The sequence below is a fragment of the Labrus mixtus genome, chromosome 16, assembly GCF_963584025.1.
Source record: "Labrus mixtus chromosome 16, fLabMix1.1, whole genome shotgun sequence".
Classification (NCBI taxonomy): domain Eukaryota; kingdom Metazoa; phylum Chordata; class Actinopteri; order Labriformes; family Labridae; genus Labrus; species Labrus mixtus.
The window spans coordinates 3,200,366-3,216,480 of NC_083627.1; the positions used below are offsets into that span (position 1 = coordinate 3,200,366).

The window sequence follows — 16,115 nt, forward strand, 5'->3', positions numbered from 1 at the left end:
ATGCATGCGGGGGGTTCTCTCCGGGGTCTCCGGCTTCCTCCCACAGTACAAAGACATGCTCATTAAGACTCTAAATTGACCGTACATTAAGTGTGAATGTGAGCGTGGCTGGTTGTCTGTCTCTATATGTCAGCTCTGTGATTGACTGATGAACAGTCCAGGGTGTAACCCCGCCCCTCGCCCAATGACAGCTGGGATCAGCTCCAGCCCCCTTCGACCCCGAACGGGAAAAACGGTAAAGATAATGGATGGATGGATGGATGACTTAACCTGTACTCATAACAAGTTTCATTGAAAATATATATTTTTAAAGGAGCACTGAGAAGCCGATTATAAGATTTTGCAACAAAAATGCTGATTAGAGAAAACTATATTAGGTCCTTCTCCACTCTTTGGAGCCAAGTCTTTGTTTAGTCTGTCCTGAGCCACTGTAGAAATGTGACAGAGCAATGTGTTGGGCTCTGCAGAAGAGGACCCCCCCCCCTCACTTTATACACAAACAGAGCTGGCTATCTCACATGTTCCCTTTCTTAAAAAATGAGAAACAAAGAAAAAGAGCAACAAGCGGAAAAAGGTAATCCCAAACAAATTTACAGTAATTAAAGCGGAGCAATTAAAATGACTGAGGATGAAAATTTAGATTAGACTGGGTGTCAGGCAAAAAAAAAAAAAAAACACAGATTCTCTTGTAAATATTTCCTTCACTTTCTTTTTTAATTGACCCCAAAAATCTCCACTCAGCTGTTCTATAAGCAAAGGAGACAAAGGTTTCCAGAGCGTAACAGAACTTAAAGAGGCGGCATGGGAGCAGAGAGACACTGGACTAATAGGAGAGGAATACTAAAGGAAGCAAAGAGCTGTGATGTTGGAATGATTAGTTAATGTCTTGTGTTGTGCATTTGTTAACTTCAACCCCACACTCTCCAAGCAATATCATGATTAAATGGTTGGATTCTGACTTATAGTTGCATAAGGACAACAGTTCATTCATGTAGGCCTACAGCATTTTCAAAAAATAACTTCTGATACATTATTCTATATCATTTCATATATTTGTATATTTGAATTTCCCTCAGGAATATAAATCCATCCATCTGTCTGTCGGTCAATATCAGTATGAGGTTATATAAGCCTCACAGGAGGAGATAAAGTTATAAAAACTCTGGTAAATACTTAATTCTGGGGTTAAATCAAATGTTGCCATGCAGGAAAATCTTGTAAACTTTATAAATATTCCTCTTATAAAATCCTGATCTAGTTATTTTATATCAGGGAAACGTCAGCGTTGCATTCAGCAGCGCTCCCTTTCCCTTCATAATGAACTTGCTGACACGCTGAGTCAGTGAGATTCACTGTGACATACCGCCCTCTAGTGTCAAAACTGAATTTTTTAAATTTCTTTTTAGTGTGACTTGACAAAAAAAAAAGTGCTGAGCGGAGGAGGAGGAGGACGACTGTCATTAATGTCGTGTTGATGGAGTGAAAGTCTGTAGTGACACGGAGCTCAGTGTGGTCAGCTCTATCAGCCCCGCACGGCAAATTAACAGCTATCTCACTCTCTCATATTCTCTCCTCTCCTCTCCCCGCCTTGATTTCTCTCCCTCTCTTTTCTCACTGTACCTCTTTCTCCCCTCTCTGCATCACTTCCTCTTTCCTTTCTCCCTAACTTCCCTTCTTTCCTCTCTTGCTCCCCTCTCTCTCTCTCCTTTCTCTTCCTGCCTAACATTCTCTTCTCTCTTCCTCCCTCTCTCGCCCCTTCCTGCCGTGATTTCTCTCCCTCCCTCTATTCTACCTGCACCTTTTCTCAATAACTTCCCTCTCTCTCCCCTCTCCCTCTCTCTCCCTCTCTCTACTTCCTCTCACCCCTTGATGTTTCCCTTTCTTGTTCTCTCTCTCACTCTTTTCTCTCTTTTCACTCCTCCTCCCTCTCGGTCTCTCTCTCTCTCTCTCTCCTCACTCCCTGCCTTGTTCTGTCGGCCTGAGCTGGCAGGAGATGAAAATTCCCCGTATTAATTAGTTTGTAACATTCAGGAATCGGGATGAAACTGAGATGTGTGTGTGTGTGTGTGTGTGTGTGTGTGTGTGTGTGTGTGTGCCATGCTAACTTGGTTAAATTCATAAGCCTTCATATCAAGGCGCCTCTGTTAACGTCTCAGGCTCATCAAACACAGAACATTAGAGCGTTTAATAACAGAGCCTGACCTCGGGATTGTAAAGGCTCCGCGGTGCTCTGCAGGATGTGTTAACACCAAAGCAGACTTATTCACCTGGGCTTGATATTAATTACGTCTGAAATGAGTTGATTCTCTGTGGATGGTGAAGATGTCCACCTCTGAGCCTCGGCTTCATTACAAATCCAGCCAGACGGACAATTCAACTTTAATCCTGTATTAAAATAAATAAATAAACACTGCTGATGAGATTAACTGAAATGAAACCGACGACTCTTCTGGGTCCTCAAGTTTTTGTTTATAAGGTCGTCTCACTAATTGTTTAAAAAAAAATGGTGTTTAACAAATATAAAAGGTCGGTTTGATTCTTTTTTGAGAGTGTGACTCCGGTTTTATTTTTTTGTTTTGTTTTGAAATAAATTCTTGGAACAAATTTTGTTCTGATATGTTTTGTTTTTTGTAACCAAACTAGTCGTGTCTTAAAGATTAAGATTTGTAACAAGGGGAGGTGTGATAAGCTGAAGCTTCAGTCGACACCTTTTCAGTCAAAATGTTTTTGCTTTTTCTTGTGACCGAAATAAATGATTACTACTTACTACTAATGTCAAGCTAACTGAGGGATTGTTACAGGCAGAGACTCTCTCTCCTGACAGAGAGAGGGAGGCAGGAAGGCTCTTTTTGGAGCCTCAGAGGACCCCCCCCCCCCAACCCTCAGTTCTCATGTCACATATAATAACAATAATAATAATAATAATAATAATACATTGGTTTTATATAGGGCTTTTCTGAAAACTCAAAGACGCTTTGACAAAAACAAAACAAAAAACAACAAGGACAGTACAACGAAGAAGTAATGTAGGGGGGTGGGGGTGGGGGGGCTGTGGTTGTAGGCAGTGATGAAGAGGTGAGTTTTGAGTGATTTCTTGTAGGAAGTGAGTGTGGGGGAGTCTCTGATTATTTTTTGGGAGAGAGTTCCAGAGAGTGGGAGCAGCAATGGAGAAGGCCCCGTCCCCCCAGGAGCGATAGTTTGTCCTGCGGGGGGGATTCACACTGATCTGTTGATGGGCAGAGTATTAAAGAAAGTAATTCTCAAACACTGGAAGAAAACAACTCAAAGAACAGAATCGTGATGCATAAACTGGTTTTTGGTCATCTAGATCTAGAAATTGCAAATTCATCCTCGAGATGTCGACACACGAGGGAATCTAGGGGTCTATTTAGCAACATTTGGATTCTTACTGCTTTGTTTTGAGTATATGTCAGTTATTGACAGCTTGCATTTGACAATCACAAGTGGACAACATGCAATAATATGTACGCTTCCGTGTCCTTGACATGCGGTTTAGGTTAATGAATCAGTTATTTGTAGACCCTCCTTAGGCATTAAAGTGTGTGTGAGTGTTTCAGTGAGAGTATCCTGAGGGCGAGTTATGTGTTTGGATTTTTCTTTGGCATTAAAAAACAAAAAACAATAACAAAACAACAATAAAAAATATAAAAAAGTAGTGTGGGATCCCTCCACGAATGAGTCAGCTGCCTCCCTTATGAAGAAAAACTTTACAGGAACTTATATTAGCCAATGAGCTGCCTCGTTTTGAACTGATCCCCCGTCCAGTTATGAGAGTCATTTCAGTTCCATATCATCAGTATTATATCCCTAAAATATGTACAGGGTAATGTTCTGTTCTGCATAAAGTAAATTCAATACAGTTGAATATTCAGTTGTGTTGATACTGCCCCCTGCTGGTTATTTAAGAGCACTTGCATGTTAGGATTTGATTTCCCTCAGAGCCAGTTCAGCGTTGGGGAGTGAAGAAAGACTGCTGCTGCAAAATGACCTTTCAGCACCGTTGCCTTGGATACTACGTGTTCATAAGTTCCAAGTTCTGTTTTTATTTGGTGATAGGGGAAAAGACAAAGTGTGATTGCATGACTTGAGTTTGTCAGAGAACATAGCAAAGCATTAAGCTAGTGTCTGTAGGACTCAGCTTTTGTGGTTTTGCAAATAATGGTCTTAGATGTGCTCTCCTAGTTATTTTTTTTTTTTTTAATGTATTCAGCAGTTTGTATTTTGTTGCAGGTTTGAAGAAGGAAATGAAATTCTTCAATAAATATGAAGGGAAGTGACGCCTTGTGCTTATTGGAGGAAACTCTAAGCTAGTTGTCTTGCTTTGAATACCAGAAACTCCATAGGATAGCTAGCCGTACATGAGGTGGCAAGTAAACAATATCATAGGAGGAGGTGTGTCAGGATTTACACTGAAGTCGCCAATATTATCCTACAGGTTTGTTTGACTTGTAAAAATACAAAAAAAAGCTGTAAAAGTTGTTACTCCTTGATACTTTTTATTTAACTCTAACATTAGTATCTCCGAAGCTGCAAACCTCCAGCTCTCAATAAAGCTCAAACACAATATAAGTTAGAATGAATACCGTCTTTCCTGTGGCTGTGTTGCATAATAGATCAGTACAGGAACCCTATAACGTCGTACTCTTTTTGCATTTGATCTTTTGAATTTGTCCCCAAAGAGACAAAACTTGTTCTCAATTTGCAATCCAGAGACAAAAACACCGAGACTGAAAGCTTAGACAGTTTGATTATTTCAGTTAATACTGAACGTCCTCCAGGTCTCTGATGACAAACAGAACGTTGTTGTGGCGTATAATGACACGATGATGTCTGCAAACGCCACACAGCCCGGATAGAAAGCTATGTTATAGATACTGGGGGGGTATTATGTAACCACAGAATCTCATAAATTCACAGTTTTTAAGTCAATACAGAGCAGATCAAACTGAGTGTGTGTGTGTGTGTGTGTGTGTGTGTGTGTGTGTGTGTGTTCGCACTAATTGAACCCCAGCCTGTCTGTCTGGTGTTTCAAAAGCTCAGGCCGGGTTTACACAGAGGACTCTGTCTGACTCGCTTGATTGACAGCTGATTACTGCAGATTTTACACAGACAAAAAGAGAATATGAGAGTGTTTTTCAGTGTGTGTGTGTGTGTGTGTGTGTGTGTGTGTGTGTGTGTGTGTGCGCAGAACTCCTCCCACCGTCCCAAGCACAGTCTATTTCTGAACAGGAAGTAAAGAGTGTCCTCTGCACAGCTGCTGACGGCTCCTTTGATCTATTATCAGAAACACTGAAGAAGAGCAGAAACAGCTCGTCTCTGTTTGTTCTCTGTTCACGTCTTTGTTCTGAAAAAAGGGATGTGGATTATTTTACTTAAGTGGGCTGTTGAGTGACAGGCACTCATCTTACAATACATTACAGGAAGTGTTTTGTGAACGTTTGACCATCAATTTAATACCCAGGAAAAGTGTTTCATACACATTAAAACCAGCTCAGGCCCTCAGTCTGACTTCACTGTTTTAATGTGATTGATACAGAAACATTAACACACGTCAGTCATGCTAGCTCCTCTGTTTAGGAGTTCACAGCAGTGTCTTGAAACAAATGCTAAATGCTAATATGTTAACAATGAAAACACTAAACCAAGATGGCAAAAAGCTAAAATGGCAAACTTGGGGCTTTAAACCAATAGATGACGTCACGGTGGCTATGTTCGGTTCTTGTAGCCTACAAGAGGCACACTTAGCTCCCTTTAGGGGGGGTCAGCCCTATGTTCCCATATTTCTAGGACATTTTCAAAATTAGGTCTTGTGTTCCTACATTTCCCTTCAATTTAAGCCCTATCCTCCCACAAGATTTTTTTGGAAGCACTTTATTTCCAGAGGGCTGGAAAGTGACTCCAAGCATCCCAGGAGCACCCCCCCCCCCCCTCCTCTCTACGCCAATCCAGCTTTCCAGAGGTATTGATGCACTGCAAAATATGGTTTTGCGTCCAGTTGCTGCACTTCACTCGACTGATCTGACCGGAAGCTAGTCAATGTGAGGCCTCTGTGCTACTTAGTTTAGTTTATTTAAGAGGACAATGTGCACTTACATTAAATGTTTGGACGCACCAGATTTAGCTAAAAGCTTCGTTCCATCTGTAGTCCATTGCTACTGGATAATAGGTTGGGTGTAATTGGCTACCAACTTGGAAGAAAGGGGGAAAAAATCTGATACAAATTTATGAAAAAGGAAATGTGGGAACATAGGCACGCTCCCACTTTAGGTACACATGCTAACATTTGCTAGTTGTCACTGGACAATGATACTTAAACGAGTATTTGGTCGTAAAAACAAAACAAAACAAAAACAAAATGGTTAAAATATTTAACGTCTTTCAGCTTTTAAGTTTGATTTATACAGTCAGTAATGGGATATTAAACAGTGTTAGCTACCCAAATTAGCATTAAAAAAACAAAACAAAGACAAAGTATTTGGGGCAGAAGAGTCTAGTATTTCTCTCAGGAGATAGTCAGGACCAAACCTGACCTAAGAGTAGAGTTTACATTAGATTTACATTTCTCAGATAGACAAAGACGAGACTACCAATCAGTGACCGTCTTTAATGCACTGGGTCTGCTTTAGAGCTGACAAAGTGTTTGCTAACACTTCAGCCACATTGATAATAGTCCTACATCGGAAAATGTCAAACTTATTCTGCCATTTTTTGTCTCAGTTAAACAACTTAACTTGATGCTTTCAAACCACAGAGTGTAAATATTAATGTTTGAAGCCTGAGTGTCGTCACCCATCTGTTCCTGCAGGGGGCGCTGGAGTCCCATTGATGACGGTCAGCATGCTGGGAATGCTGTCTCACCCTAACTTTCAGTCAACCTAACGACTGAGCTGATCAGACCAATTCTGTTTTTTTTAACCTAGCTGTAAACATGTTCATTTCTGCTTTAAAAACTGACTTTTTTTAAGAATGGGGCGTTTCCGTTGCTTCTGCAGCTTGATTGGCTGAACGATTTTTGCACGTCTGCATCGGCCTAATATGCTTCTGTTTTTTTTTTTTGGATAAACCCCTTACCCGTGACAGCTCGGACTCTGAGACGGAGCGGTGCGGAGGGGAGCGGCGCTGGTACACGGGGGGGCTGACGTCCTGGTAGATGGGGCTGTCATCGTCCAGCAGCACGGGCACCCCGTCCACAGACTCCTCCTCCTCCTCCTCCAGCTGTGACGTCAAGTCCTCCGGGCACATCTGGTGGTCGATGCCATTCTGGCTCAGGTTGCAGTGAACAGCTGCGTGGGGTGAAAAAGGCAAAAAATAAATCACCAGATGAGCAAAAGAGAAGAAAGAACACATAAGGTCATATTGTTCTCAAAGTAGGGCCAAAGTTTTCTTTAAGCCTCTTATGTGTCGAAATATTATTTACCACTGAAATTTCATGTTGAGAAGAAGAGCTGCTGATGATAAATACATTTTTGGGCACTTCAAATAGTGAGCTGAATGTTGTTCTGGAAAACCTCCACTAGATGGCAGCAGATTTCTTTCAACACTTTACACCAGCACCACACCGTCTGAAACGCAGGTTACTGTTTTATTTTGTTTTTGGAGATAATATGGAAAAGTAAATATCTATTTAATCATCAAATTATACGTATAAAGATACAGCTTATCTGATGAATAGTTAACTTGCTGCTGCCAATTTCATACTGGGCATTTGAAGGTTAAACTTTGGACATTCTTGCTGTTGACTATGAAGCAGCTGTTGAAGGATTAATGTCGGCTTTTGTTGGAAAACTTTGGACAGATATAACTTCTGTTCCAGTGCACAAATCTTCCTGTCATTTTGGCCAAACCGGCTCTGCGTCAGCTTTACTAACACTGACCTGCATTGTCAAATCTTTACATGAAGGCATATTATGGAGATTTCTCATTGCAGTCTAACTTGTACTTTTTGGGTTTTGAGGACTTCCACTATTTCATTCTTTTGTATTGCAATGTGTCGAAACAGTTTCCACCAACAATACTGACACATTAAGCAAATATAGCGTGCAATCTGTCAATACTTTAAATATTTTGTCACTTTTTTTCTAATCAACATAAGATTTATTAGCATGCACTTTTGAGTTTGGAGACTGTTTATATCTCCAATAAACCATGCATCAATATCAAATGCAGGATACACAAAAACAAATTAAACACAGCATGTTTGCAAAGATTCTGAAAATGTTTCCCTTGTATAATCGAGTCCTCGGCCTTGTGTCATCAAAACCAGATAATAAGAACTCGGAAGTATAACAGCAGAAGTATAGCAGCAGGAATATAACAGCAGGAATAAGCATCTGTTCAGTGACTGTTGTTGCTGTTGTTTCTGCAATAAAGCAACGGCAGGGAACAAGACAATAAACCTTAAAGACACTAACTTTTTACAGCTTCAAGTCCGTTTAAAAGTCTTGTGTTTTCAGTCATGTTAAAACATCATATAGATGACTTTAAATCCCCTGAATCAATTAGAATTCAAGTCCCGGTTATTGGTTTGAGAGGCTGTCTGCAGCTTCCAACAGATGAAGGACGAGAGTCTCATAGCAGCGAAAGGCTTACATTCCTTCTTATTAAAATAAAGCACACGGCACTACCTTTTCTAAATCCTCTGCCAAGTGAATATTTTGAGTTTGTTTTGCAAAGGAAGGGTCAGGCTCGGTAACTATTTTAGTCTCATCAGGCAGTGATGCAGCACAGAGGCGACAGCCAGCAGTGAGTTGTGAGATGTCACTAAATTGGCAACGTGTCATCGTGCAATCTGCCCACTTGTTCTAAAAACACACAGATCATATGAGGTGAATCAAAGTCTGTGAGATTCATTTTTCATCACACCTGAGACAGCTTAGCCTCTGCTGCAGCTTTAAAAGGTCTGAGACGTGTTTTTCTGAAGGCTGAAAAATAAAAATCCTGCTTTGCTTATCGGTCTCAAGAGCGCGAGAATGAACCTGAAAACACACTCGACTTAAGACTCACTGACAGACATATATTGTATAGCCTCAAACGCGTTAAAATTGATCTTGAACAAGCACAGGGTTGTTCACCGACACTCAGGAGGGTGTCCAGACTTGGACTGGGGCTCTGACATGTACAGGTGTGGCCTGAAGTGTGATGTGTGCAAAAACTGTCTCAAATAAATATTCATTTATCACCCTTTCTAACCTCACCAATCATATCTTAACACAAGAGTATGGCAACATTAGCATACTTTTTTAATGATACAAAAAGTAGATATGTTTTAAAGTCACAATTCAAAGTACTTAAAAAAAGTGCATGAAACTCCGACACCGTCAAACTTGGAACATTTTGGTCCCGACACATTGCCATTTAGTTTATTGCAAGTCAGACAGTGCGACTTACTTTCCTACAATTCTACAATTCACTGAGCAGACACTTTTATCCAAAGCGACGTACATCAGAGAGTAAGAACAACACAAGCAAGGATCTAGAAAAAAAGGGAACAATGTCAGTAAGAGCAAACGATCAGCTTTGAGTCTGATTGGACACACAGGTGCTGACAGGAAGTGACCAGAGGCAAAGCACAACATTGAGGGCAGTTCTTGAGAGCTCTAATCAGTATAGAAACCATCTTATAAGTCGTCGTTATCAAACAAAAACCATCGTCATTACCATCATCATCATCAATAATATGGAGACCATCATCATTAAGTTAGTAGGTATTCATGAAAGAGCTGGGTCTTTAGCTTTTTCTTAAAGGTGCAGAGGGACTCTGCAGATCCAATGGAGTTTGGAAGTTAATTCCGCCACCGGGGGGCGACAGAGGAGAAGAGTCTTTCTTATTAAGTAGATGTGCATTTAAAATTTCAAAGTACAAACAACATAAAATATGCTACATTGATATGCAAAGAAAACTACTGGCAGCCTTCTGCAAAAAAAAACAAAACAGGCCTAATAGTTGGTTTTAACCTGAGCCCAGCCTCTGACAGGGCAAAGAGCCAATCACAGTTTAGGATTTTTGGGGTGGCACCTGCAGGTGGCCAATCACATTGATTTGCCACGCCTCTGGACACACCCCTGTCGATACTTTCCAAAAATCTGTCAAGTTTTTGCGAGTTTCCTAGAATGAAATGATCGCATAATTTTTTACAATTCATCATCATCAAAGGCCCAAGTCTGGGAATCTAAATTGGTATCACACCATATCTAATTAGAGGCACATGTCATTGTTCATCCTCTAAATGTTTTATGAATAAATCTTTAAATGTCACAGATATTCCTGATGGAGAAACGGGTGTTTGTGTAAAATCTTCAAATCTGTCAAACTTAAATATCAGCCTTTGTGCTGGCAGACCAAAACAAGTCCAGGAAAACAGCCAATTAGAGACTCCTGTCAGGCCGCTGTCATCGAGCAATTACAACTCTAACACAGTTTAGAGTGATTAGAACAAGACAACAACATCTGTGCTGTCACTCAGTTTAACACAAACAGGACAAGTATGAGTTAGTGCGGGTGGTCCTGTCCTCTTCTTATGACATGCTGGACACGTCAACTCAGAGTGAATAAATGAACTTCAATCAGGATTCATTTAAAGTAAAACATATTCCCCCCTCACCACATTTAAGACTACTTATTCAATATTATGATTTTTCTGTCATATAGTACATGCAGTCAGAGATGAAACAGGAAGTTTGTGAATTTATGCGTCTGATTGAGTTTACAAATATTTGTTTTAACTATTTTCACAGATTTTTTTTCCAGATAGAGATATAACCTAAAGCTATATGATACATTCATAAAAAAGTAAATTTCACTCGTTCTCTACCTTCCCTGCTCTCCTTCTAACATCCTCAGACTCTCCTTTCTGTTTTCCCGCTCCACGTGTGGGGGGTGATGGGTGGTGTGTGGTGGGAGCTGGGGTGATGGATGTTGTGGGACTGACTGCACCCAGTGTTTTAAAACCTTTTTAAAGACGAGTCATTTCAGAAAAAGTCATATAAAATGAGTTCTTGTTTCAGATGTGGATAAGGTGTTAGCAGGTCCCTCAAACAGAAAGACTTCCTCTCTGATCTTCTGAGAAAGTTTCATTTAAATTCTGTTTGAGGCTCGAAGAGAAAAACTTCACTAATAATTCACAAAAAGAAATAAAAAGAATGTAAGAAATAAAATCCATTCAGTGAAGCAGAACTTTTATATTTTCCTCCCTAATTCATCCTCTCTCCTCTTTTATCCTGAGAGCCATTAGAGATCCAGAGGTGTGTCAAGTGATAAAGCACTGGACTTGAAGACATAATGTAGTTAGGCTACAATTCTACAATTCACTTAGCAGACGCTTTTATGCAAAGCGACGTACATCAGAGAGTAAGAACAACACAAGCAAGGATCTAGAAAAAAGGGAACAATGTCAGTAAGAGCAAACGATCAGCTTTGAGTCTGATTGGACACACAGGTGCTGACAGGAAGTGACCAGAGGCAAAGCACAACATTGAGGGCAGTTCTTGAGAGCTCTAATCAGTATAGAAACCATCTTATAAGTCGTCGTTATCAAACAAAAACCATCGTCATTACCATCATCATCATCAATAATATGGAGACCATCATCATTAAGTTAGTAGGTATTCATGAAAGAGCTGGGTCTTTAGCTTTTTCTTAAAGGTGCAGAGGGTCTCGAATAGAGTTTGGTAGTTCATTCCACCACCGGGGGGCAACGGAGGAGAAGAGTCTAGTCAGCGTCTTAGGACCCTGTTGTGAAGGTTGGATCAGACGCTATTAGCAATAGCTCAATGAAGACCATCTAAAATGCCTCTTAAGCACTCATACATACATAACAACAATAATATAATTAGGGCCCGACCGACATGTGATTTTCGGGGCCGATAACGATATCGATATTAGGAAGAGAAAAAATCCCATACCAATATTGGCTGATATTTTTCTTTGAGCTATGTCCAATCTTTAGAGAGATAAATATAGATGCACACATTCATTGCATTGATTCCTCAAATGCAGTTATCAAAAACTTTTGAAAAGATATAAAACGAAGACAAGATGGTCACTCAACTGGAAAGTAACTGAGCAGATGTGCGTCGCCGTTTGACACGCTGGAGAGTGATGATGCTTGTTGTAATTCAAACACAACTCTGCTGGTGAAAGAGAACTGCTAGTGTAATACAATAAAACTCAAATTAAATAATATTTGACTGGTGGATCTGTAATAAAATTAGCCGATACAGATAGTCACTTGTTTTGCTAATATCGGCCGATATTATCGGCTGACTGATAAATCGGTCGGGCTCTAATATAACAATATCTGTTAGAGTACTGCAAATTTAGAACATGTTGTAAATCTCCTACATTTAGCTGATATTACCTCTCTGCTTCTACTTAACTGCAGGATTTTGCCTGTAATTGAACGTCTAACTGGCACTTTGACTTCAGTAAAAAAGACATGAATACTTCTTCCACCTCTGTACAAAATGTTCTCACTGATGTACTTTCCTCTGAGAGCCGAAGAGAGCATAAATAATTCAAGGGGAAAGTTTGTTTTCTGGAGTCCAAAGAGAAGCTAAAGCAGAATCACAATCCAACTAACAGCTATGATTATAGATCCCATCACACACACACAATACAAGGGGGATAAAGTATGATTGTAGACACACGGCACGGCTGCAGAGCTGACCGGTTCTGACCCCCGATTGGAAGCCGGGGTCTTGAGTTAGCCCTCTTAGAAGCACAAACAGAATAAACATGAGTGAGCTGTGTTTAAAACAACGATGACTTGAGATGCACAGCACGCAGCCTCGCTCCCTCTCACTGCCTCTTTTATTCCTCTCCTTCCCTCCTTCCTCTCTCCTCCTCCTCCTCCTCCTTTTCTGCCCTGACTCAATTCATGCAGGGCAACGACTACTGGAGGAGAAATACATAATACATCCACTGCTAAAAGCATCTAAACAATGGTACAAGCAGGCTAAGGGGATAAAAGGAGAGCTGGATGATGAGAGGGGCAAGAGGAGAGAGTGGAGGAACAGAGCGTTTCTATCCTTTACAGGGGAGGAAGGGAGGGTGGAAAAAGGGCCTAGGAGATACAGAAGTGCTCTTTTTTTTTTTTTTAACGGCAACAGTAACTATAAATAGCACCGTTACATTCTTCCCTTTTTCCCTGACATGCGCCGTGCGAGCATGGCGAGGGAAGAGAGAGAGAGAGAGAGAGAGAGAGAGAGAGAGAGAGAGATGAGGGAGGATGTCTGCCTCCGCTCTCTGCCTCCCCACTTTTTTCTCTCAATGAGATCCAGTGAAACAAGAGGGCAGAGAATGAATGGAGCACACGTGGAAGTGATGGAGAGGAGAGCCATGCCTGCACGGCCAAATGCTTTCCTATTACTGAAAGGGGAGGGGAGGGGGGGGATTAATGAAGAATTGGATTAGCCTTACATAACTCTCCTAATGACTGTACATGCTTTTGAACATGGAGCCGTTACCAACCAAGCGAATTAAAACATTACCAGCTGACGAGAACACAGTGTACAGTGTTAGCATGAGCATGCATCTTCTGTTTAAACACGCTTCATCTTGTGTTATTACGCTGGATTTCTGGACCACGTGTGATGATGCAAAACATCAAATAAAATGTTTCACTAAAACAGCTTAACAGTTGTAGACCTCTTGCATATTGCAGGCTAAAAGAACAATAGCATTAACATGGAGTATTACACGGTGGTTTGATGAAATGTCTCTGTGCTTGGCTCTGGAAAAAGATAACATATACACTTAAAGACAAACGAGAATTATTTGACGATATCTGGGGTCTATATATGAATTTTCTTCAGGGATAAAGATCTGTCACATATTTTGAGCTCGGCTGGTAAAGAGTTGGTGATGTCTGTAATTTTGGTCGTTTTTGCAGAAACTGTTGTAGGGCAGAATATTTGTGATTAACAAATCATCTATGAAAATGTACTCCCTTTGGTTATTTTTATTTAATACGGACAGTAATAATGTTGCAACATTTTGTAATTACAAACATTTTTATTTTTTTATTTTGTATTATTATATTTTACTTTTTTCCCCCCCTTATTTTATAAATGTGTATATATGTTTTTTTTCCTTAGAATTTATTTAATTGTAATTGTGTGTCTTGGAAAATTTTTTAAAACTCAATAAACATATTGAAAAAAACAACAACTGCTTAACAGGAAACATTATCTTTCCAGGCTATAGTTCAGCTCTCACTCAAAAAATAATGAATATGGAGCTTTTTTGGTTTTACTTTTTAAGCTTTTCCCGGAGAGCAGATACATTCTGGCACTTCAGGGGTTAAAATGCCTTGTTCAAGTGTTCTTCAATGTTAGTCGGCGAGGTGAGAACTGCTCCTCTACCCTCCCCATCCTGATTTATTGGGCCAATTAGGTTCAAACCTCTACTGATGAGGTCACATGCATGCCACTTTTTCGACAATTAGCAGCTCTCACACATAAAATACTGTGAATCTGGAGCTCAGACAGGAATCCTGATAATAAACACAAGAGAATGGCTCCACATAATCTAAAATATTCCTATCCTACATGATACCATACTTTTTATTTCAGTGAGTCATTTTGCCAGTGTTTGCATGTTTTAATACTCACCACCACCTCCTCATAATCACAAATCAGGACCCCTATTTCTGAAGATGTTTAGTGACTTAAAATCATTTAATGAAAAAGGTGCAATTTTTAACTTATCATCACAGATGTCATGACAACAGCACAACAGCCAGTGTCGTATTTTTAGTTTTGTCTCGCTGATCTGGAAGCATCAAAACATACATAACACCTCTTTGTTGGTGTTTAATAGCTGAAGGCTCCCAGTGTTGAGGCGTCTAGCGTCTGTCTGCAGACTATTTTCTCTCTTTGAAAGAGTGAATGATGGAGAGGTACGCGTTCTGTGTCACATTAAAATCTACAAAGATGCAGTAAACCCAGTGTGCATAGACCTCATCTTTCCCATACAGAACATTTTTATTCTGAAAAACAAACTTTTGTTAAAGTCTTTCTATGTGATTTTTCACACTTAAATATAATATAAATCAAGTATATCCTCTGAAAATAACTCTGTGAGTCATGACTGTCTACAATAGGTGTAACACCCGAGTCCCACTGTCTGTGATGTTTTCAGAGTCCTATCTTCAGTTTGTTTACATCGCCTGGACGGCCGGCTGACTCCTCCCCTCGTGTATAAAAGTTGTTTAATTGAGGGACTAGAGAAAAGAAGAATAACATACTGTACTCACTGCTTAACTGTGTTTCTAGATCACACTCATTTCAGGTAAATTTACATGCAGTGTGAAGATACGAGCATAATAAAGATCGCTAGCATTAGCATGCTAACAACAATGCACTGCGAGTTGTTTTGGTTTCATGCTGGTGCTCAAGGGCGACATCTGCTGGATCAAAACATCCCATATAAAGCCTTTAAAACAAAATAGTTTTAGTCAAGGACTAGAGAAAAGAAGAACATAGTCTACTCACTGCTTGTCTGGATGGTCACTTAAGTGTCTTTAGATCTTTAGTGTCAAGTTATGCGCAATATGAAGCTATGAGTGAACCAAAGTGTGCTAACATTAGCATGCTAACACAACAATGCAGACCACAGGAAACTGCAGCTCGAGCAAAGGACAATTGTGTCCCCTGCTTGTGCTTAATTATGGTGTGTTCTAATTTAGAACTCCTTCATGTGAACTCGAGTGGAGAGGGGTTGTTGGTGTGTCGCTGGAGGAGAGCGGAGGCTTCAGAATAGCCGAGGAGTCTCCAAAACAGCAGTTTGTTTTGGTTTAATTCTGGTGCTTAAGGGCGACATCTACTGGATCAAAAAGTCGCACATTCTTCCTTTTAGGCTTCAGGAAGTCAGATGACTAATAAACGGAGTGGAATCTTTTGAACTTAGAGCTTAACAGAGTTAAAAGAGGGGAGAAAGTTATTAACATACATAACAGCTAAATGGGAAAATGCATGGTTCAAACTGAGGCAATGGGCCGAGCTGGTTCAAGGTGAAAACAGTAGTGGGTCCATAATCAAAAGTGAAGTTTGCTCTGTGTGGGCGCTCAGGCTTATAGTGATCTCTTTCTCTTTTG

The 16,115-nt window shown here is 40.3% G+C and overlaps 1 protein-coding gene across 4 annotated transcripts in view; it reads right to left on the reverse strand.

Annotated features, from left to right (window-relative positions):
- samd12 (sterile alpha motif domain containing 12) overlaps nucleotides 1-16,115 on the reverse strand; it is a 162,875-nt gene that overhangs the window by 128,959 nt on the left and 17,801 nt on the right. For all 4 annotated transcript variants that reach the window (XM_061059400.1, XM_061059398.1, XM_061059397.1 and 1 more), the window contains exon 2: nucleotides 7,093-7,304. In XM_061059400.1, the coding sequence (XP_060915383.1) occupies nucleotides 7,093-7,304 (212 nt within the window). The remainder of the gene's footprint in view (nucleotides 1-7,092; nucleotides 7,305-16,115) is intronic.